Genomic DNA, 25012 nt, shown 5'->3' on the forward strand with positions numbered 1-25012 from the left:
GCTGCCTTCTGTCTAGACAGAGAGGGGGTGAAACACATCACACAGACAGCACAGCACTGACAAGAAAAACCCGTTCAGTTGCACAAAGGCATTGGGAAGCAACCTGCTATTTATCTAAATATCTAGTCCCTAATGGGGCTATATCCAGGCACTAGTGATCTTTTCAGTTTTATTTCTAGAACTTTAAAACATCTTGCCCATAAACGAGGAAGGACAGTAAAGGAGAAGAGAAAAAAGAGATTAAAAGAATGAGAGAGTGAGACAGAGAAAGAGGAGGAGAGGGTGGGAAGGAAGAATATGTGTGTGAGAGAGAGTGAGAGAGAGAGAGGGGGGAGGGAGAAGGGAGAGAGGGGAGAGAAGGGAGAGGGGAGGGAGGAGAGAGAGGAGAGGAAGGGGAGAGGGGGGAGAAAGAAGGGGAGAGAGAAGGGGAGAGAGGGGAGGGAGGGGAGAGAGAAAAGGGAGAGAGAAGGGAGAGAGAAGGGAGAGAGAGGGAAGATAGAAGGGGAGAGAGGGGAGGAAGGGAAGGAAGAATGTGTGTGTGAGAGAGAGGAGAGAGGGGAGGGGAGGGAGGGAATGGGAAAGAGGAAAGGGGAGGAAGGAGAAGGGAGGGAGGAGAGAGAAGGGAGGGGAAGGAGGGAAGGAAGGAGGGGAGAGAAGGAGGGGAGGGAGGGAAGGAACACTCACAAAAGCTGGCCCCCAAGAGACAGCAAGTGACTAAGGAAAGGGAAGAGAGCAGAAAGGGAGGGTGATAAAATCTGAATGCTCAAATATTTTCCTAAATTTCAAAGGATATTTATGTTTTAGCATGTGCAAAGTATCACCGACCCAGTCCTATAAAATTTATCTCTTGCCTCAGATGAATTGTGGGTATGTCTTGGTTTTCTCCTTTCCACTTAACAATGGCTAAAAATCAGTGATCAGAGAAGACAATTCCCACACACATGGTCTACAGAGGTACCAAAAACATGTATACACATTTTAAGGAAAAAACTGTATTAAATTTGTAATACTCAAGTCATGTTTGACTTCTGCAATTAAAAGAGGTGCTCAATGTGACTTGTGTTCATCTTTTGTTATCAGTATATATAATTATAATTTTCATGCTATTTTTTTTTTTTTTGGTTTTTAGCCGTGGCTGGGTTTGAACCCGCCACCTCCAGCATATGGGACCAGCACCCTACTCCTTGAGCCACAGGCGCCGCCCTATTTTTTCTTTCTTAAAATGTGTATATTTTTTGCACCCTATGTATAATTGACAAAGTCAGTGGTCCATTAGATATAATAGTCAATTGAGTCATTTAAGAAAGTAAACAGTCATCTTTGTTTTTTGGTTTTTCTCTTACGAGTTCAACTTTAATGTAAGGGAAACCCTTGGCAACTAGTAGAAGAATCATACCTCTCTTTGTCAGGCATGCTGAAACTTGTTTAAATACAAATACATGTTAATATTTGCTTGTTCTGAGGTTCTTACTCGCAGCAACACACATAAGCAGTCACTTGAGTGGTCACTCATGCGTTTCAGGTTTAAAAAACACAATCTCGGGCGGCGCCTGTGGCTCAGCGAGTAGGGCGCCGGCCCCATATGCCGAGGGTGGTGGGTTCAAACCCAGCCCGGCCAAACTGCAACAACAAAAAAAAAAAATAGCCAGGCGTTGTGGCGGGCGCCTGTAGTCCCAGCTACTCGGGAGGCTGAGGCAAGAGAATTGCAGAAGCCCAGGAATTAGAGGTTGCTGTGAGCCGTGTGACGCCACAGCACTCTACCCGAGGGCGGTACAGTGAGACTCTGTCTCCACAAAAAAAAAAACAAAAAACACAATCTCAGGCATCACCTGTGGCTCAGTGGGGAGGGCACTGGCCACATACACCAGAGTTGGTGGGTTTGAATCCAGCTGGGCCAGCTAAACAATGACAAATGCAACAAATGTGTTGTGGTGGGTGCCTGTAGTCCCAGCTACTTGGGAGGCTAAGGCAAGAGAATCACTTAAGTCCAAGAGTTTGAGGTTGCTGTGAGCTGTGATGCCACAGCACTCTACCAAGGGCAACATATTAAGACTTTGTTTCAAAAACAACAACAAAAAATAGCACATGATCACAGATTTTGTTTAACACTACATGCCAACAGCAGGTTTTCTGTTTCTTTTGTTGTTGTTGTTGTTGCATTTTGGCCGGGGCCAAGTTTGAACCCACCACCCTTAGTATATGGGACCGCGCCCTACTCACTGAGCCACAAGGGCTGCCCCAACGGCAGGTTTTCTGAAGCAGAGCATTCTGAGAAAGGAACAGCTCTCACAGTGTCATGGTAAATGTAATCATGGCAAAGTTATTAGAGACCAGGGAAAATCTGTTGTGTTAATTTTTTAAGAGCTCCTGACTACATATGTTTTTTCCTTACATAAGATTAGTTTGAAATATTTCTCTACCAAGAAAAAATTGTTTTCAGCAAATGCTTTTATTGTGGAATGCAGGAGTCTATTTTCTTAAATACTTTCAGATCTAACTAAAGGTGAAAATAAAAATAAGAAAACTCAAGTGAACATAGAAAAGAAGCATATTTACACATGTCAAGGACCGGGGTTTCAGAGGAAGGCCTTCCACATCTCTGCTTTTCTTCATGGTTTGGCCACATTAAAAGTAAGTTCTAGAGGTCAGGTGATTCCATGAAGCCACTTAGGACTAATTTTATTAAATGATTTATGACCAAAACTATGTTCTAGAAGTAAAATGGCAAACTGTTAAGTGAAAGAAGGGAATGGTCAGAGCAAGTCATGGCTCCTGCAGCACATCTGGCAAGTTCTGGACGCTGGTGCAGACGCATACACAGGACAGTGCTATGTGTTCCTACCCTTTGCTAAGAAATAAGTGAGGCTTTGCTGATGGGGAAAATACAAAAGAAAATAGTCGCAGGGAGGACACACTATGAAATACCTAGATAAAAATTTTGTTTCCTTTACCAACACCCTTTCGGTCTGTGAGGAGTCATAAATATACAAGAAGTCTGAGGCAGGGCCAGCTGGGCCCTGATGAGGTCAAGTGACTTGGCAGGAGAAAGATCCCAGGGCAAGACGACTTTCTTCTGCTTGTAGAACAGTAAAAGTTTATGCCTTAGGGCACAGAAATGAGAAATGCCTGGGGGTCAGTTTTGCTTATGTCCTCAGGATGCTCTGGTCCGCTGGCTGCCGGGAAGCCCAGTTGTGAGGGGGTTTGGGTCAGCAGGAGTCCGCGGCAGATTGTTCTTTTCTACTGGGATTTTGGGAGGATGTTTTCTCATCATTACTTCCGTTTGCTTTCTGAGTATAAATGACTGTATTTTACAAAGCCTGAAGTCGCTGAACTTGACCCTTTTGTCTGGGTGGAAGTTAATATTTTACTAATAAAGAAGTTGATGTAAAATGCAGTGTGCTGACCAGCGATAAAGACGATATTGTCTTTAAGGGGGTTTCACATTTCCAGGCAACTGCAAAAACATCTGTCTGCTTATGGCTTTAAAGCAGAAACAAAGAACTATTGAAACCCCAAAGATCTGTTTACCTCCCTCCACCCAAAAAAAGATTCTTACCAGGTTCAGCTGTAGATCTAGGCTCTGTATGCCACATGGGGAAAAAAAAATCAGAACAGAGTATTAGAATGGAGCTCCATTAAATAATAAACTTATCAATCCGTTTCTATAACACTGTCTAGGACGCATTTACAGAAACATTAGCCAAACTCCATAGTACCAAAGAGATAAAGTGACAGAAGGTCAAATCTCGTTTCTATAAACACAGAAACTTGAGTGCCAGTTAACACCTCACACTAGGAAGTTTTTTAAACTGTAGTTCATAGATGATCTACAGTAGGTTTGTGAACCTCCTAAAATTATTTACCCAACTTTGAGTCCTAATGTATACATGTATTTTTTGAAGAAAGGAAACATAACTTTCATCAGTGTTTCAAAGGGGCCACTGCTTTAATTTACTGGATCTCACACACTGAAACATCTGGTCTTTCCACTTTTTGAAAATACAGTTCAAGGCTGGGCAAGGTGGCTCAAGCCTGTGATCCCAGCACTCACAGGAGGCTGAGGTGGGTAGACTACTCGAGCTCAGGAGTTCGAGGTCAGCCTGAGCAATAGTAAGACCCTGTCTCTATTAAAAATTGAAAAACTGAGGCAAGAGGATCACTTGAGCCCAAGAGCTTGAGGTTGCTATGAGCTATGATGCCACACCACTCTACCCAGGGTGACATAGTGAGACTCTGTCTCAAAAAAAAAAAAAAGGAAAATATAGTTCAGTTCACCAGAATGATTCTACCCTCTTGGTTTTTCTGAAGCTACAGAAAGTAAAGTAATAAAGTGGTCAGATTTAGGGAAATGGGCATCTCTCCTTACTTTTCTGTAGAATTCTAAAATCTGGAGAGTCTTGGATTTCACTCCCTTGCCGGAACCACTGCACCTGCAGAGGGGGCGCTCCACGGGCTCGGCACTCCAGGACCACCACCTGGCCCTCCACCACGGCCGTGTTTTGCAATTCCTGAATTCAAAGCAGATGTACCCATCAGACTCTGGTCTGATTTTTAGCAATTTCACAGTGCAGAATAAAAAATTCCAACTACAGACAAAAAATCCAAAATACAAAATGCATCACAAAATAATGGCCACTGACCTAGGTAAAGATGAACACCTTTGTACCCACTGACCAGCGCTCTTCATAACCTCCCTGTCACAAGTTAAATAAGGTTCTGCAGAATTCTCTGGCCTGTCTGCAAATTTCATTGATTCTAATTTACAGAATTTAACAGTCACTACTGTTAACTTTCTCCCTCTGCATTTAGAGTAACTGAGCTGGTGGAATGCACACTTCTCAACACAATCACACTCCAAATCAATGTGAATTCTTATAAAAAGCAGTTTAAAAGCATATCCACTTGTCTTCACATGCTCTAACCTTTACACATACTCCCCACCACCTCTGCCCACCTCATTTCCTATGGCAGGCTTGCTAAGCAAAATGGGTTTTAGTATTGTCTCATCTCGAGAGTCCACCTTTCTCCCTCAATGGGCTTCACTCCCTTCTCGCTTGCTGTGCTTTTGCTGCCTCTCACCCCATTCCACCTCCAGACCTAAACATTCTTACAATCCAAAAGATTAGAAATTAATTTGGCTTTACAGATGCAGAGAGGTATAGCTTTTCACGCTTATTAATAAATATCAGAATGTCAATAGTTCCTTCATATTTCTTCTCTCTCTCTTCCTCCCTCAGGATAAACTAACAAGGGGCTTGTTTAAACTTTCTGAGTCGAGTATTAGATATGATGTAAAGCATGAAGTCCTCTTAAAATAATTCAGATATAATAAAGTACTTTACCTATACACAGACCCAAAAGCAAGCAAATTTACATTAGGGAGTGTGCGTGGGTTTTTGTTTGATTTGGTTTGGTGTGAATTATCTGAGGGGATGATAAATGACGTCCTGGGAAAAAACAACAGCGGCAGTGAGTGGTGGTCAGTGTGCTGAAGCCCTTTGGGGCTTCCAGAAGTCTAGGAACTGATTCTTCCACACAACCTTTGGAATCAGGTTGCTAAACCCACGTTGGGATTTTAGCTAGATTTGCATGAAGTATAGATTAATTAGGAGTCAGGACTTCACAGTTTTCCAGTCCACAAGCATGGCACCATCATTCCTTTTATTTCAACCTTTTAAAATGTCTTTCGAAAGGGGCGGCACCTGTGGCTCAGTGTGTAGGACACCAGCCCCGGCCAAATTGCAGCAAAAAATAGCCAGGCGGGCGGTGCCTGTGGCTCAAAGGAGTAGAGCGCTGGCCCCATATACCAAAGGTGGCGGGTTCAAACCCAGGAGCGGCCAAAAACTGCAAAAAAAAAAAAAAAAAAATAGCCGGGCTTTGTGGCAGGCACTTATGGTCCCAGTTACTCAGGAGGCTGAGGCAAGAAAATTGCTTAAGCCCAGGAGTTGGAGGTTGCTGTGAGCTGTGACGCTACAGCACTTTACCAAGAGTGTCAAAATGAGACTCTGTCTCTTAAAAAAAAAAAAAAAGTCTTTCAAGAAAGCTTTATAATCCCCTCTCAAAAAGGGGGAGGGGGTATGAAATGTTACCATAGAGCGACATGGATGTCATCCAGCCTAGAGATGCAAATCACTGACATAGAACAAACTGAAAATTAGTCCATTTTTCTGATTTCCTTCAAAACCTCCTCGATCTCCCAAGCAATTTCCCACACAATATTATGCCTTATATTTTTCTACCCATCTTGGCTTTTCCATTCAATTTTAAGCTCTAACAGGTCCCTGACCACACCCGTATCTTTCAGACTTGTCACAGATCATTGTCACACAGCAGTTGTTCAGCAATATCTATGTAGCCCCAAAGGTAACCACGATAATCAGCCTACTAAATCTATTCACTGTGATTTGTAATGACTGCTACACAAAATCACATGTGAAAGGAATTCAAAGACCAAGGCAAATCCAGAGAATGAGTCTTCCAGATGTCAGACCTTGGCAAACACAGGAGGAAAGTAGGCAGCAGTGGTTCCATCAGATCGGCAGAGATATGAAGTTGGGCTTTGAACCTGAAAAGGCAGAGACACATGATTCAAATTCTAGACACACAAATTGCTGAAAAGATAGGATAAGGCACATTCATTGTGAGGGGTGCTCCACAGGAGTGAAAGCATCACCACACATCACTCTGCAGACGTCGTTCAGCTTCCTTTGTTCACATCTGTTACTCTTCTGTGTCCAAAAGGATATTCGAGGTAAAAGTTCCCCGGGTCCCTGGGGATCCACAAGCTTTTAAATGCCATTACCAGATGGATTTCTATGTGTGGGACTAACACAAGGATCTTTTTAAAAGTTTTCACAGACCTTACATTTTATTTTTAAATACAGCCTGCAATCATTAAATAAAAAGCATCAGCTATTGGCAGTGGAAGGTTAAAGTAGGTTATCAAGCATCTACCTGTCTTATTTTTAACTTGCACTCTTTTCCAGTATAGGGTTTATGGGAAACAAGGAGAAAAGGAATATGTATTACTTTTTTCTTGATGTGCAAAAAAAAAATACAAAAGTGCTAAAACACTTATTGAATGGTGAATTTCTTCACATGTCTAGAGACGTGAGTAGTGAATGGAAAATATTTCTCTGTGTACAATCACTTATTTTCAAATAATCTATATTTGTTCACTTATATAAGTGGTTGTTAGCTTCTTAACCCTAGTTGATGGTGACCTGGTATTACGTATCTAAATATGCCACAGGAAGTCATGAAGAATGTTGCAAAAGTTGTAGACAAGATAGGACCTTATTCATTACTCCTGGAAGAACTTTTTCTGGCTTGTGATTCAGGGAGCTGGGTTTCATGTTTCACTTTTTATGTCCAAAGAAAGTATGAACACTTTTATAGTATTTACTCTGTGCCACATACATATGAAGATTAATGCACTGAATCTTCTTAATAATACTGGGAGATGGGTGGCACCATCATCTTCATTCTGCAGGTGAATAAACTAGGCACAGACAGGTCATGTCATTTGTTTAAGGCCCCTTGGTTAGGAAAAGGTGGTGCTGGGATTCAGATCCAGGCAGTCTGGCTCCAAAGCCTAACCTTGGTGTGACAGTGCCCAGAGCCATTGAGGGATGGAGTTTCTCTTAGCACTTCACTCTCCCAGCGATAAACATGGGATATGTTACATTATTCAGTGTTCCTGCAGAGGTTAAGCCATTTAAAAATGTTCTCTTCATGCTATTATGATATGCACATATTCAGATACATGCACAGCTTTCTGTTCTTAAGCTTCTGTGTTACACCTGAACACATTCCGTCATATTCAGTGTTTCAGAAATATTTCTGTAAAATTCACTCTGGTGTAAGGGTTTAATACTGATGATTAATATGCCATCTTTGAGTAACTTATACTGGCTGAAGGAAGTTTATGAACACAAATGCCTTTTCTCTGCTGCTTGCATTTTCTCCCCATCACAGAGTGTATGTCACACACTTCAGGTACAAACCCCTCACAGTGCTCCTTAGACCATAAAGGTGGCACTGTGATGGCCACAGGACAGAGTGAGGGATGAATTCACATCTCAGAGTGTGGGGAAAACCCTTCTCTGAGCGTGATCTTTAACATTAACTGCCATGTGAGTTGTATTTAACTTACAATAATTTTAAGTCCAGGGGCCTCATGAGGTATATATAACTCACATGTCTCTTGACCTATCTTGACCTTATCAAACACCATGACCCCAAAGAAAAAATATTTTTTCTAGTGTCAGTGTGTTAAAGATAGTCATTATGTCATCATGATTTACAGACATAAATGTAACATTTTTTTACATTTTTTGGAAAAATTCATGTTGCCTGTGTTTGCAAAGTAAGCTCACCACAATGACTTTCCAGTGGTTTATATTATCGTCCTTTATTGGCTAAAGCAGTCTTGTAATGAAATAAAAGCAGAACCAAAATATGGTGAGGTCAAGGGATTTGAGCTGTTTTTTCTCATCTGTTTAGATTTTAGAAATGGGAAATCTTTTTGTTGGCCTTTGGTCTTTTCTTTGTCTTTTAATTTGTTTTAAATGAGCTAACAATTTTTGCTAAATGACTAGGGTACATATGTGAGGGAACAATGTTATAGCCCAAACAGATAACATTTCATCAGATTATTAGCTGGGAGAGAAGCCCAGTGGAAATGCAGATGCTGCCTGACTGACAGGGTGGCTTTGGTCAAAGACTATATTTGGTGAATGAGAAGGAAGAGCTTTATTTGCCACTTTGTCTCCTCTCAGTACTGTTTCTATTTAGAAAATATTTCAAGGGAGTGCACTAGTCAGAATCACTGGGCTCTGGCTCAAGCCCCACCTACCTGCTGAATAGGGGCAGACAACGGCTGGATTACAGCAGTGGTCACTCCTGTCTTTGGAGATGATGCTCCTATTGTCAAGGAAACAGAAGTCGTTTTCTTTTGAGCTCTGCAAAATAGGGAGGCAAGTCAGAATTTTTAGCAGGAATTATTCTTTGAAACATTTCCACAGAAAAGCTGGGTTGGATTTTTCTTTTTTTTGCATACTTAATCTTCAGAAATGAGAACCCATAACCCATAGCTGGAATCCCTGTGGTCAGTGCATGCACAGAATGTGTCTAGTAGACAGTTAGTTAGCAAGAGAAGCATGTGAATAAAAGAAAATAGCTCAATGTAACTCAGGTATCAAAGATTCTAGAGGATCAAATTTAAAATGCTTAGAGAAAATATCTGAGAAAGAGTCCAGTCTTTAGTAAGTAAGCAGATACTTGAAACGTTTAGGGTTAGGGTCCTCTACGTAATAACTCCAAGTGTTAGCTGTCTATTTTAAGTCTAGCAGCTGATCTTTCCTCTGGTTTCTAATTTTCTTTTTGGCCAGGGCTGGGTTTGAACCCGCCACCTCCAGTATATGGGGCTGGCACCCTACTCCTTGAGCCACAGGCACCGCTGGTTTCTAATTTTGTTGAGAGTATCTTGGAATTCTTTTCTTAGTGCATAAAAGTTAGTGAAGTGTATAGGAAAGATTAAGAAGAGCTAGTTTCTAGGCCTAGCTTTGCCAAGCAGCTGACAAGACATGTAAATTCACTGCCCTTGACCTCCTTCTCTAAAATCAGGTGGGGGGCAGAAGTATGTGGTCTCACAAGGTCCCATCATCTGATGCTGAATGGATATAATTGTTAGGTAGGTATATACCAGCAGGTCAAAGGAATTTATGTCTCAATATGAATGAAGTTTCCTATAAATTTCTGGTAGATTTTTTTTTTATTGTTGTTGTTGTTAAATAATTAAGCTGTTAGATTTTATTAACTGTCCATATTATCTTTGTAGGAACAACTAAATTTTGTGATTTTTCAGGCACAACATATAACTAGAAATATTTTTTTCTCTGAATGAAAATCTATTTCTGGCCTAATTAAATATTTTCTAATTTTTATAAATTGGTTCTTATTTACATTTTAGTAATGACATAACTGATTATCTCGCAATGCGATAGCTCTTTTCATACATTTATAATCAGTTAGACAGTTGTCTTTGAAATTAGCATTGTATATGGTTAAATTTTGGCATATCTTTGATGAAATATAGACTTCCAATCTCAAACTTATAAGTTATAAAATTTTGAGCTTCATTTTATCATTTCCTTCAAAGCATTGCACACACAGCTTTATACCCCAATTACTCTGTTTGTTTATAAATAATTGATGGAATTGGAGGTACTTACTGTGGCATAACTCCAGGTTTTAATTTGAAAGCTGAACTTTCACTGTCAGAATCTGTTGAACTTGCACCTGGGGAAGCATTAAAGATAATGATAATGATAAGGTAAGGTAGCATTTATAAGAATTTCAAAGAGTTATATTCCTCATTTTAAAAAACATACAAAGTCTTATTTTAGACTTAATTACACAATGAAATAGAGAGTGATTCAGGTTCCGACCATTTTCAATTGAACTATTTCTTCAGAAAATCATTTAAAAAAAAAAAAATTATGAGGCTCGGTGCCTGTGGCTCAAGCGGCTAAGGCACCAGCTACATACACCTGAGCTGGCGGGTTCGAATCCAGCCTGGGCCTGCCAAACAACAATGACGGCTGCAACCAAAAAAATAGCCGGGCGCTGTGATGGGCGCCTGTAGTCCCAGCTACTTGGGAGGCAGAGGCAGGAGAATCGCTTGAGCCCAGGAGTTGGAGGTTGCTGTGAGCTGTGATGCCACAGCACTCTACCCAGGGTGACAGCTTAAGGCTCTGTCTCAAAAAAAAAAAAAAATTATAATAAATAGCTTTCTTGAAAGGAACAGGCTTTTTTTTTTTTTTCTTGAAGACAGAATCTCACTCTGTCACCCTGGGTAGAGTGCAGTGGTGTCACACCTGACAGCTCAAACTCCTGGGCTCAAGTGATCCTCCTGCCTCAGCCTCCTAAGTAGCAGGGACTATAGGTGCCCAGCTAATTCTTCTATTTTTAGTAGAGACAAGGTCTTGGTTTTGAGCTCAAGTGATCCTCCCACCTCCACCTCCAGTCTTTTCCTGATAGCTTCTCTTTTAGATCATCCAGTCATCATTCTGTGCTCTTTTTTCTCTGAACTCCCACTATTCTTCTTTATACCATGCATGTTACCTATAATATCTGCCAGAAAAGTATTAATTCCCTGAGAATGGAGGTGGGTTTAAGAAGGAACCAGCAACTTTTGAGCACCATTGTTTGTCTGTTAGGTGCTTTACATCATTTAATTATTATAATAATGAAGCTCAGTAAAAGTGAGTTCCAAATTACAGATAAGAACACTGAGAAATGCAGAGGCTGGGTAATTTGCATGAAGTCGCCTAACTAGAGATGGTGGTAACCGGGAACGCACACTGTTGGAACGTGCAGCCAGTGACCTTCCTTGTGCGCGTGACTGTCCCACCAAGCTGTGTTCCTGGGTGCCTATGCTCTGCTCACAACAGGCCCCTCATTGCTATGAAATGTGTGACTGGAGCTGGGGACAGCAAAACTCGGGTGGGAACCTGGAACTGGAGGGCTCCTGCATAGCACTTGGCTGTCTGAGGCCTCAAGAGTAGAAGGGGTTAGTGGTGTACCCAAAGAGAGATTAGGAGAAGTTCAGGCCAAGTTGAGTGAAAGGGACCTGAGACCTATCTGGGCAAAGTTGACATCTGCACCCCGGGTGGTTTGGGACTGGTTTTCACACTGGGCACAAAGGAGGAAGGGTTGCAGGGTGACGATTCTGACAAGCTGAGGTCTTTCCGGGGGAGCTCTTGGGGCTGGCCCAGGTAGGCCTTTGTGTTCTGGGAGGGAAGGAATAGGAAGGGCTTTGGTCCCTAACAGAGTGGGACTGGGGTTACTGGGGGACGAGGGAGAAAACAGGGCAAAATGACAATCCAAAACAGGTGATAAACAGGTGACAGGCAAGAAAGGTTTTAACTATGAAGAGGAGGCAGGGAGAGCTCAGCAGGGGAAATGCCAAGCCAGTAAAGACTAGAAGGTCATGGGTGACCAGAGAAACCATTTCACTGGAATCACAAAAGTGTCTGGGAGGGGGAGGGGTGGCAAAACTCATGTGGGAGATACCATACTCTCAAAGTGGCCAAAAACTGGGGAGAAAAATGGCTGTTTTTCACCTGCTTCCAAACACTGAAATTATCTAAAACGGAAAAAAAAGAAAAAAGAAAAAAAGAAAATCCTCCGATCATCTCTATCTAGAAAGCCACTCTCAATACTTTTTCCCCAGCTAATGTTCAGAGAAAGGTGAAGGACCAAGGAGGCTGATGTCTACTGAGTAAGAACACATTCGCTCGTTTTTGCACACCTATCAAGCCTGCTGGAATCTCAATGCCACTGTATGTAGGTGTCAGGTCAGAGGGCCCTCCCTGTGCCAGCTAGCTCCCTGCCTCCCAGGGCGGGGCTTCCCTCTCCCAATCCAGTCTCCTGTTAGCATCTACTCGCATCTGCTGGTCAGGAAAAAAAGACTCCTGTCTCAGGTTAACATTTTTCTCTGTATTTATCAACCACCACTTTCAGATTTTGATATAGGCTCCAATATGAAAGATGTTAAAACCTGTAGGGACGGTTTTGTTGAGATTTTCTTTTCTTTTTTTTTTTTTTTTGTAGAGACAGAGTTTCACTTTATTGCCCTCGGTAGAGTGCCGTGGCGTCACACAGCTCACAGCAACCTCCAACTCCTGGGCTTAGGCGATTCTCCTGCCTCAGCCTCCTGAGTAGCTGGGACTACAGGCACTCACCACAACGCCCAGCTATTTTGTTGTTGTTGTTGTTGCAGTTTGGCCGGGGCTGGGTTTGAACCCGCCACACTCGGTATATGGGGCCGGCGCCCCGCTCACTGAGCCACAGGCGCCGCCCGAGATTTTATTTTCTAAACTTCATACCCTTTGCTAGACTCCAATGACTATATGCCGATATAGTAATAGTAACATGCTTTAGGAACCAATTCAACATGGATACAATTAGTCTCATTTAGTGCTGGAATGAGTAAAATATAACAATTTACTTATTTTGAGCCCAAGAGTTTATCTGAGAGATTGTCTCATATCATGTAATTGTTCTTGTGGAAAAAACACACTGAAATCTTTCATTTTATAAAAAAATTATTTATATTTTACATTGGCCAATGAGCTAATTTCCCAAAGTACTTTATGGTAGGCTTAGAAGATTTAACCTTAATGACTAAAATGTTTTAAATTAAAAGGAAATAATGTTGACGTGAGAGATCGTTGATGTGCCCCTAAGTGTTTTATTTAGTTATAAAGTTTTCTGGGAGAAATGAGGTTTTAATTGTGCCATTATACCGTTTGCATCAGAAAAGCTTATTCACAAGATGCCCGCGACACTTGGCTGTCAGACCCCTCACGCTTCTCATTGCATGCCTGTACCTTCGATGAACACCTCGGCAGACGTTGAGTCTGAACCACTGGGGTTCGTAGCCAGGCAGGTGTAGCGACCTGTGTCGTCCTCAAAGGCCTCAGCTATGACCAGTGTGTGGAGATTGCCCCCCACGCAGATCTGGATGTCTGGAGAGCTAAGCAGCTCCTTCCCATCACAGAACCACCTGCAGCAAAGGGCAGAGAGAAGGAGATGGTGACGGTGACTCTCTAAAGCGGAGTGGAGTCTGGATGCTTTATAGTAAGATACTTGGTTTGACTAAAAAGAAAACGATCTGGGTCTGTGATACTGAGAGAGACTCTTCAGTTTAGACCATGAAATTAATGACAATTCCCACAGGCTTTCTTTGTAAACCACCACATACATTTTATTAACTTTGGTGTAAGAGACATTGTCAAACTCAGAAAGACCATTTCAGTCACCAAATAAAAGGAACAGAAATTCGAAGCATCTTATAAAATGTTTTATAATAAATGCCTCCTACATTAATTATAATTTCATCTATTATCCTTTATCTTAAGAAAAACATAAAAGTAATATAACCATTATGCTCAAAACATCAATAGGTTAAGTAGTCATAGGCAGCAATATTTCTGTTGACTCTTCTGGTCAGCTGAGCAGTAGCAGATTTAATGCCTTCCACATTTTTTTGGTGTTTATAAAACTTTCTAGCAGACTGCCTTGTTTCCCAAGATGTGGAGAGAGGTAGCAGTTGTGCTGTGTTTCCTTCTTGCAGGGCAGCCCTTTCCCTTCCCAAACAAGCGGGCTCTGGCCTGGGGGTGCTGCAGGTTGAGCCCCAGGCCCTCATTCTGTCTCCTCAGCACCTTGCTTAGATTCAAACAGCTGCATGTACACGTGGTTGCCATTATGTTTTACCAAGAAAGCAAACAAAAAACGCAACTGAAGCTGCACTAAAAAAGCCCCAAATGTGATTTGTTTTTAAAGAAATATGTAGAAATGTGCCATGTATAACTAATGGCCTAAAAAGGGGGCTTAACTGTGACTTTAGAAATGTCATTTAGCTTCCAGGTTAGAGGTTCCTCATCTGTTTGAGACCTTCTTGCCTTAAAGTTTCATGATTTTAAGGGTTTTAGTTAAATGTAAGAGCATATATTTGATAACTGTGTTAAAAATATTTCAGGAAATGATGTAGAAAATTATTTAATGGAAGAGTATGTAATTAACAAATTAGCTTTGAAATATAGTAGGATGTCACCACATTTCTAAGACTGTACACTCAAATTGGGTTTTTAAATATATCAATTTATCAAGATTAAGCATCTTGTCTTTATCACAACTGTGGCACTTAACTTCCCAAGTTATACTAAAAGTAGCTCTTTATGCGCCTCTCTACCCTTTTAGAGCAGTGGTTCTCAACCTTCCTAATGCTGCAACCCTTTAATTCAGTTCCTCATGTTGTGGTGACCCCGACCATAAAATTATTTTCGTTGCTACTTCATAACTGTAATTTTGCTATGGTTATGAATCGTAATGTAAATATATGATATGCAGGATGTCTTAGGCGACCCCTGTGAAAGAGTCGTGCGACCCCCAAAGGGGTCTCGACCCACAGGTTGAGAACCATTGTTTTAGAATATACGTTTTTGCAGGATAGAGGCCTTGTCTTATTAACTTACTGGTTAGATTCCAACACAGTTTGGCACATGGAATGCGTTTATATTGTGCCTTTTAATTTTTGGTGTGTCTGACGCTTCTACATCTGAGGCCTTGTAGACCTTAGGGAGACTGCCCCTTGCTAGAGATAAAGGACTCTCTGGCTAGCAGGACTTTCATATCACCACCTACTCCACTGGGCTTTCAGTTCCTGCCCTAATTATCCCAGGGCCAGACACCAGACAACTAAAGACAGCCCCTGTGCTTAAGAACGCTCTGAAATTATTCAAACAACTCACCCCAAATCGGATAGCCTGCCTCACCTGTCCGTTCCCATAGATCATAATAAAGGCTTTGGTACATGTGCTCTGCTCCCCCTGCAGCCTGGCCCAGTGGTGTGGTCTGCCCCCTCTTCCTGGAAACTGAGTGACCAACTCTCTTTCCAATGACAGTCATCGCCTAATCTGTTGGCCTCACCATACCTTTTTAAAATCACTGATGAATGATGAAAAGGACATATTTTCTAACACAGAAGATGGTCATTGAATCTATCAGAGAAGAATAAACTTACAAAGAGGACTGAGCAGAAAAAGAGTTTAAATCATACCTGTCAGTTTCTGCTTTAAAATGTATTTGGAGAGAGACTTATTAACTATCCCTGACTCAGACTGGTGTGCATGTAAACAGCACAAAGTCAAAATAACCACTTTAGTGTATACATCAGAAAGAAGAAAGCAGGCTTGCCCACTCTTATGTAGCAGATCAAAGACAAATCACCTTCTTTTTTTTTTTTTTTTTTTTGGCCAGGGCTGGGTTTGAACTCGCCACCTCCAGCATATGGGACCGGCGCCCTACTCCTTGAGCCACAGGTGCCGCCCTACAAATCACCTTCTTAAACTAAACTAAGAGAGCTTAGAGTGCTGATGTTTGGAAATCTCACACCGTCTGAGATAGGAGTGCTACTGACACATTTGCTTAAATTTCCTAAAAGTCATAATTCTACCAGCTTCCTGGCAAAGGACTCATAACATTTAGTAATCCTTACAACATCAGGTTTTTGATTAATTTTGACTTGAAATTTTTCCCATGTTAAATTTTTCACTATGGCGCAACTTAGGCAAAGTGATACTGGTGTGATGAGCTGAAAGCGCACAAGATAGGAGGAAGTATAAGTCTCAGAGAGACACAGGTCATGTCATGACACTGTCCACCCCCACCCCCACCCCCACCCCAGGCAGATACCACCTCTGGATCCAAATGCTCTTGCCAGTGAAATGTAGAGACTCAGAATCCTCAGTATCACTGTTTGGACTACAAAGCAATTCAAGGTGAAGTTTACGGTGAAATGCATTTGTCACCCTCAGAGTGGTCTCTTTCTAGATGGCACAGTCTCCCCTTCCTCCAGTTCCCAAAAACCCTATTTCTCCAGGAGTAGAGAGGGGTTTAGTTGAGAGGGGAGCATGAGAGCACATAATGTGGCCAGGAAAGAGTCTACTCAGGTAAAGTTCGACTTGAGGACACCTGGACCTTTATTTATCCCAGTGCTGATGCCTGGAAGTCATCCATCTAGTGAAGAGGACACTGGCAGCATATAGGACAATTAAAATCTTGTCACCCACATTTCCATTTTAAGCCTCTGACAACTTCAACTCCAACCACATTTTGAATTTTTTAGCATAAAATCATTAAGACATTTAATTGTTACACAGCTATGATTTAATAATAAATAATAATAAATAATTAAAAAAGACATTTAATTACTATCTCATAGTTAAGATGAAAAGATGATACAACTTTTGGGAACAAGGGTAGTTCTTAAGGACTTGCATAAATTCAAATTAAGGGAGAATTAATATTTATGAAATGTCTATTATGGGCAAATATGAGCTTATTTTATCTCCATAACAACCTTACAAAGTTGTCGTTAAATTTTTATTCTTTATTTATTTATTTATTTATTTATTTATTTATTTATTTTTGAGACAGGGTTTCACTTTGTCACCCTGGGTAAAGTGCCATGCATCACAGCTCACAGAGACCTCCAACTCTTGGGCTCAAGGATCCTCCTGCCTCAGCCTCCTGAGTAGCTGGGACTACAGGGGCCCACCACAATGCCCAGCTTTTTCTTTTTTTTAGAGATGGGTCTTGCTCTTGCTCAGACTGGTCTTGAACTCCTGAGCTCAGGCGATTCACCTGCCTCAGCCTCCCACAGTGTTAGGATTATAGGTGTGAGCCACCAAGCCCAGCTGTCATTAAACTTTTAGATACAGGAAACTTTCATTTACCTATAGCAGCAAAAAAGAACACAGACAACTAAACCCAGAGAGCATCTTGACTTTGACTTCCCTCAATACTTCATCTTCCATCAAGCTTTTACCCATGGACATAAACATGTTTTAACAAAGTTTACCGATTCCTCCTATCTAATTTGGGGTATAGCTGCTAAACAGCTACGTAATTGCCACACAACAGGAAGCCGAGGGAAGCTGGAGAGGAAAACCCCAAGGTGAGTGGTGGGGCAGGTGCCCTGCAGAAGAAGTGAGAGTTGCTAATACAGGAATAAACCAGTTGGAACTGGTTGTCACATTTTAAGGCCCTAAATAGGGTATGAAAATAACCTTGCAATAACTGGAGCTAAAATGAAAAGGGCTAAGAGACGTAGTGATACTCGTTAATTCAGTCACTTGCTCACCAATCATTTACTTGTTCATTCATCATGACACTTACTGTTCTTCACCAACAACCCAGGAGCTGACTGGGCACAGATGTCAGCTAAACCAGGGTTCTTATTTCATGAAGCTATTTGCAGAGGCTGACAGAGAGGAACATGCAATTGTAGAGTAAGGAAATACACTTTATCTAATGGGCTTAGATTCTTTCCATAGCATGGAAAAGTGTAGCACTTCAAAAATCTTTCACACTTAGCTACAGCCTCACACTTATAGATTAAGTTTGCTTTGGATAAAATGCTTAGATTGCAATCAATTTACTGGAGAAGAGATAATGTTCACGAATCTTGGATTTCCCCCTTTTATCCACAAAGGATTCTAGCATGGGGAGCTGAAGCACTCAAAGCTCTGCAAGATGACATATTTCTTTATACTAATCTTCAAATCAAGGTCGTTGAAATATATACATGTGTGTATGTATATATGTGTGTGTATATATATGTTTTTTTTACTTTTTGTTGCATAACGGTTCTTCCCCTCCCCCCCTGAGGATTTTCTGAACAGTCCAGCCTACAAATGAGAAATAAAATGTTGCCAAAATTCAAGGATCATATTATGGCACCAGCAGGATGTAGCTGGACTGAAATTCAAGAAGGTGTTTTACATTTTAAAAGCGCAATATGTAATTGTTCACTTTCTACATTTCAAGGTGAGGTTAGATGTGGCTGCTGGCTTGGGCTCAGTCCAGTTGATGGGGGAGGGGCTGTATCTGTCCACATCCTGCTTGATGAGGGACCCAGGGCTCGGGTCTGCAGCTGCTTGTGAGCAAATGTCTGTCCTTCAAAACTATCCATCGCTTCCCTTCTTGGGTGGTGTAAGAACATTTAAAAATTCACCTCCCTGCCCTGGCCTTATCCCACCTCTGCGCAGTGGCCCTGGCAACAGGCGGTGGGGCTCTGACTGCATTGAGAGCCGGGAGACACATCTGGGAACGCTCAGAACACTCCGATTCTTCAGGATAGGGCCATGATTCTTGATTTTCATGAGAATAAATTCAACTGATTAATGAAAAGAACAAAAAAATTTACCGCAAAGCATAATATATACTTTCTAGTACAGAATACTAATAGTTTATGTTAAAAAATCACATTTGGCACAGCTTGGCTTACAAATTGACTACAGTATCTATTCTAAAACTACCAACTTAGCAGGAAATATAGATTTTATGAGTGACAGTTTCTTTTGGCTGTTTTTGTTTTATTGAACCACAACTATGTTTGATGGAAATTCTCTGTGCACTATATTTTAAACATATGTCTTTTAAATTGAAACATATTTGACTTATATCACTTATAAAGCATCATCAATGAATTGTGGCTAATGTTTTCCAACTTTGCTCAGCAAAATGGTAAATGTTAGAAATCAGTTAACAGAAACAGGGAGGTGTTTGATAAATAGAAACCCTTAAAAATAGCTGAGTTTTTAACTTCTTTAATTCAGGAAACAATAGTTATGCTGAAAGATGTCTCTCCATTTTTTCCTCACAACTTCACTCATTTGTACTTCCTGGAAAATTTCATTTTCAAAAGGATGTCAGGATGGTGGCAGATGGCAAATTAAGCCCCCATATATGGCCCCCTTCTCCCAAAGTGCAACAACCGCATGGCTTCATGAAGTCCAGGCCTGAAGAAAAGGACAGCAACAGTTCTGTAACGCTATTAAAATGAAAATAAAGGCAAGAACAAATGCCCAGGAAGAAACATGACTCAGCACAGGTTGTATTTTCCAGGTGTCCTTAAAGGCATGGCAGTGGCCTGTCATGAGCTCGTGAGCCACCAAAGCAAAAACGGCAAGGTATGCCCCGACATGCATTTTGTTTATCAAGGGCAGGCCATCTGTAAGTGCTGCATTTTATACATCCTCAATCAAACAATTTTTATGGGGTTATTTTTTGTCTTGTCATCAAAGATTTCTTAACTTTTTACATGTGTTCACATTCACCACAGACATGCTGTGTACACTCTGTCACACAGATTTATAGGCAGACCAAAGTGAAATTAGTCCTCTTCTAAATTTACTATGGCTATACTTTAATGACTGCTTAGCTCAAAGGCCAATAGATAAATTTGTGTGGACAACAGATATATTTTAACCTTATGGCCCAAAAGAGACCAATAAATAGATTGGCTTTTTGAAATTCAAACCCCAGGATAAGTAGATTTTGAACCAAAAACAGACTTATGTCTAGCAATTCTTTCCTCAGTAATAATTGTATCTCCTAAGAGGAGAGGAAGATAAAGAGGAGTAGACCAGCCCAGGTAAAACCAAACTTTAAACATGATTTTATTATTATTGTTATTATTATTATTATTATTTTTTTATCTGACCACGAGTGGTAGCTTAGGTCTGCACACCAGGAGCTTGCAGATACTTAGTGCTGCCCTCAGGCAGCGACTGTAAAAATAAGCAAGTGGGACCTACACTGCATCTTTGCAGCCAGAAGCGGCTGGGATCTCAGCTTGCTTGTGATGTCATTTGCATTGCTGATGTGGGAGAGAGGACTGGGGCTGGGAGTGGCTCTCCTGGTCTAGTTTTCCAGGTCTGCAGACCAGCCCCATTGTCTGTGGCCCAGTCATCCCCTTGCTTAAGGCTTGACTTTCCTTATTTTCCAAACTGAGGAATGAGCTGGGCTGGCGTTTCCTCAGCTGTGTCCCAAGAAACCAGTTCTGCAGCAAGTCGACAGATAACATTGAGAGGGTTTCTCTGGTCAAACAGGTTTATGAAGCACTGGGTTAAACAAAGTTAAACAGCTGTCTAGCCTGCCAGAACTTTTTAGAGCTTTGAGGGTGCCAATATATACTGAATTTCCAAGACAGAAATATAGCAAGCATCATTCTCAATCTCACTTGACCATGGAACACATGTTCTGAGAATTAAGTGAAGTGTTAGAATTCTGGGGCTCAGCACCTGTAGCTCAAGTAGCTAAGGCACCAGCCACATACACCAGAGCTGGCGGGTTTGCATCCAGCCTGGGCCTGCCAAACAACAATGACAATTACAACCAAAAAATAGCTGGGTGTTGTGGTGGGCACCTGTAGTCCCAGCTACTTGGGAGGCTGGAGCAAGAGAATTGCTTAAGCCCAAGAGTTGGAGGTTGCTGTGAGCTGTGATGCCATAGCACTCTACCCAGGGTGATAGCTTGAAGCTTTGTCTCAAAAACAAAAAAAAAGAAGAAAGAAGTATTCTGGGAAAATATTTTGAAAAACACTGGGTTGGATAATCCCTGAGATCCCATCTAGACATTTAATAGCTAGCCTACATTTTACAACTACCTTTCCTGTGTTTATAACAGATGTCAGCAGTAGAGCAAGCCCTCTTTCCCACTGGTCCCAGATTTTGTTACAGAGTCCCCTTCAAATGGTGCTATGGGCAGCCACTACTGAGGGTTGAGAGCTAGCACCTGTACTGGGACATAGGTTTGAACAGCCCTGTTCGAACAATCTGTGCTTGACTATCACATTCTCACACTGGAGTCAACTGGAAGTGCTGATTTCTAACCTCTCATTTATCCTTGACTGTTAATTTTAAGAATTTCCTATGTCTGGGGGTTGTTTGGTTTGGTTTGGTTTGGACAAATTTCTATTTTACCCTGGCATGTAAAAATTGCAGAGGCTTCTTCCCATTCTGGAAAATACTCAGGATGAACATGTAACACACTGTCCAAGGCAAGAAATTTCTGAGAGTGAAAAAGGTAACCATTAATAATTATAAAAATAAAGGAGGCGGAGCAAGATGGCAGCCCAGTAACAGCTTCCTTGCATCTGGGCACCGTGAGTCTGGGGAGATAGGACTCCAGGCATCTCTGGCTGGTGGGAACTGCCTATCATCACTCCTATGAAAATACAGGGAGTCAGCGAGAGACTTCTGGACCCCAAGAGGAGGACTAAAACAGTGGAAAGCCGGCAAGTGGTCGCGTGTGTTCAATCCGTCTAAACCCGCCCACAACTGTAAGTTCAGTAGCAGCGAGACTGCAAACCAGAAAGGCCTTACCTGTGAACTGTTTTGATGTCCTTGGACTTGGCACTGAGTTGAACTGCCTTGGGGAAGGCCTGAGCGGGAGTGCGGAGAACTTTGGCCGTTGTCTAGGGCCCCAGTCTGAGCCGCTGAGCCAGACGGAGCTGATAGTGTTTGGTGGTGGGTCACACGGATCCATTGTCAGTGATCTGCCCCGGCAAGCTCTGCCCTCAGGGTCGCAGAGCTAGAAACGGGTGGGAGCTGGTAACCCAGCAACCAAGTAGCCTAAGGGTGGGGTCTGAGCCGCCTTGCAGCCCTAACCCTCAGGGGCAGAGTGAGATCGGTTTTGGCACACTGAGTAAGTGCATAGCCACTTCAGCAGCGATTCCAGCGAGAAAGCTGGGAAAGCTTCTGCTCAGCAAGTTTACAAGTTCAAAGTGCCTTTTAAGTAGGCTGAAGAGAGATTTAGGGTGTCTACCTGCTGGGGTTTGAGAAATCAGCAGCCTCCAGTCGTATCAGAACTGTGACTAACATCTCATACCCCAGAAGACCACGTGTTGCCCAGACAATATTCAATAACATATACAAACTGCTTTGTTTTTGGTTGTGTATTTTTTTCTTCTTCTTTTTTTTTTGGTTTGCTTGTTTTTTTTGTTTGTTTATTTTGACGTTGCTGATGTTCTTTTGTTTTTTTAATTTCAATCTTTTCCACACAGATCCCTTTTTCTTTCTCAATTTTCCTAGTTTAATTATAATTTCCCATTGCTGCCTTTTTTAATAACTTCAACTTCATTTTTGCTAGTGTTTCTACCGATATAATTTGGTTTTTCACCCAATTTTATCCCCGTAAAGTTTTCTGTTTGCTTCTTTTGGTTTGATTTATAGCATTTTTGTCTTTCCTCTCTACTTGGTGGAGGTGGGGTACTGTGTCTGATCAGGTTAGCAAAGAGCTGCTGACCTCAAGGGAACCACGCAACTGGGCACCCCCAGAAGGTGGGGTTTTTTTAAGGTTGTGTCAAAGTACCCTACTGTACACCTATATTGCCCTGTCTCCCTCTTTCTGTGCCTCTCTTCTTTTTGTCAATATTCCTTATACCCACCCCCTCTCCTTTCTCTATCTTTCTTTTTTTCTTATCACTCGGTCCTCCTTTCTTTCATCCCCTTTTTTTGCTCTTCAACCTTCTCACCCTTCTGGTCCTATAACCCTTAGTCCACAGGCATAAGAACTTAAAGAGCAAGAGGAAGTGAAAGGAAAATTAGGGCAAGGAAACAGATAAAAGAAATCACTCATGAGGAAGAATCAGCAGAAAACTCCAGGCAACATGAAGAACCAGTCTAGAACAACCCCACCAAGGGACCATGAGGTAGCTATTGCAGATGATTCCACCAGTATAGAAATGTTAGGAATGACAGAAAGGGAATTTAGAATACACATGTTGAAAACAATGAAAGAAATGATGGAAACAATGAAGGAAATTGCTAATAAAGTGGAAAATAACCAAAAGGAAATACAAAAACAGAATCAAATAAGAGATGAACGATATGAAGAATATAAAAAGGATATAGCAGACCTGAAGGAACTGAAACAGTCAATTAGGGAACTTAAAGATACAATGGAAAGTATCAGCAACAGGTTAGACCATGCAGAAGAAAGAATTTCAGAGGTAGAAGACAAAGTTCTTGAGATAACTCAGACAGTAAAAGAGGCAGAAAAGAAGAGAGAGAAAGCAGAACGTTCACTGTCAGAATTATGGGACTTTATGAAGCGTTCCAACATACGAGTTATAGGAATTCCAGAAGGGGAAGAAGAATGCCCCAGAGGAATGGAAGCCATACTAGAGAATATTATAAAAGAAAATTTCCCAAACATCACCAAAGAGTCTGACACACTGCTTTCAGAGGGATATCGGACCCCAGGTCGCCTCAACTCTAACCGAGCTTCTCCAAGACACATCGTGATGAACCTGTCCAAAGTCAAGACAAAAGAAAAGATTCTGCAAGCTGCCAGGAGTAAGCGCCAGTTGACCTACAGGGGCAAATCCATCAGAGTTACCGCAGACTTCTCTAATGAAACTTTCCAAGCAAGAAGACAATGGTCATCTACCTTTAATCTACTTAAACAGAACAATTTTCAGCCCAGAATTCTGTACCCTGCTAAGCTAAGCTTCAGAATTGACGGAGAAATCAAATCATTTACGGATATACAAACATTGAGGAAATTCACCACAACAAGACCAGCTCTACAGGAAATACTTCAACCTGTTCTGCACACTGACCACCACAATGGATCAGCAGCAAAGTAAGAACTCAGAAATCAAAGGACAAAACCTAACCTCCACAGTGATGCAAAAGATAAAATTAAGCAATGGACTCTCACCAAATAAGACGAATAGAATACTACCACACTTATCAATTATCTCAATAAATGTTAATGGCTTGAATTCCCCACTGAAGAGACATAGATTGGCTGACTGGATTAAAAAACACAAGCCATCCATTTGCTGTCTGCAAGAAACACACCTGGCCTCAAAAGACAAATTAAAGCTCCGAGTCAAGGGTTGGAAGACAATTTTTCAGGCAAACGGAATTCAGAAGAAAAGAGGAGTTGCAATCTTATTTTCAGATACATGTGGATTTAAAGCAACTAAAGTCAAAAAAGACAAAGATGGTCACTTTATATTGGTCAAGGGAAAACTACAACAAGAAGACATTTCAATTCTAAATATCTATGCACCAAATTTAAATGCTCCCAGATTCTTGAAACAGACCTTACTCAGTCTGAGCAATATGATATCTGATAATACCATCATAACAGGGGACTTTAACACACCTCTTACAGAGCTGGACAGATCCTCTAAACAGAAATTAAACAAAGATATAAGAGATTTAAATGAGACCCTAGAACAATTATGCTTGATAGACGCATATAGAACACTCCACCCCAAAGATAAAGAATATACATTCTTCTCATCACCCCATGGAACATTCTCCAAAATTGATCATATCCTGGGACACAAAACAAATATCAACAGAATCAGAAGAATTGAAATTTTACCTTGTATCTTTTCAGACCATAAGGCACTAAAGGTGGAACTCAACTCTAACAAAAATGCTCAAGCCCACCCAAAGGCATGGAAATTAAACAATCTTCTGTTGAATAACAGATGGGTGAAGGAAGAAATAAAACAGGAAATCATTAACTTCCTTGAGCATAACAACAATGAAGACACAAGCTACCAAAACCTGTGGGATACTGCAAAAGCAGTTTTGAGAGGAAAATTCATCGCTTTAGATGCCTACATTCGAAA

The 25012-nt window shown here is 41.4% G+C and overlaps 1 protein-coding gene across 7 annotated transcripts in view; it reads right to left on the reverse strand.

Annotated features, from left to right (window-relative positions):
• PALLD (palladin, cytoskeletal associated protein) overlaps positions 1-25012 on the reverse strand; it is a 283256-nt gene that overhangs the window by 141406 nt on the left and 116838 nt on the right. For all 7 annotated transcript variants that reach the window (XM_053586003.1, XM_053585997.1, XM_053585972.1 and 4 more), the window contains 6 exons: positions 13398-13573; positions 10236-10302; positions 8858-8963; positions 6491-6565; positions 4367-4508; positions 3557-3580 (listed from right to left, as the gene is read on the reverse strand). In XM_053586003.1, the coding sequence (XP_053441978.1) occupies positions 3557-3580; positions 4367-4508; positions 6491-6565; positions 8858-8963; positions 10236-10302; positions 13398-13573 (590 nt within the window). The remainder of the gene's footprint in view (positions 1-3556; positions 3581-4366; positions 4509-6490; positions 6566-8857; positions 8964-10235; positions 10303-13397; positions 13574-25012) is intronic.

Source organism: Nycticebus coucang, chromosome 1 (genome assembly GCF_027406575.1).
Source record: "Nycticebus coucang isolate mNycCou1 chromosome 1, mNycCou1.pri, whole genome shotgun sequence".
Lineage (NCBI taxonomy): Eukaryota > Metazoa > Chordata > Mammalia > Primates > Lorisidae > Nycticebus > Nycticebus coucang.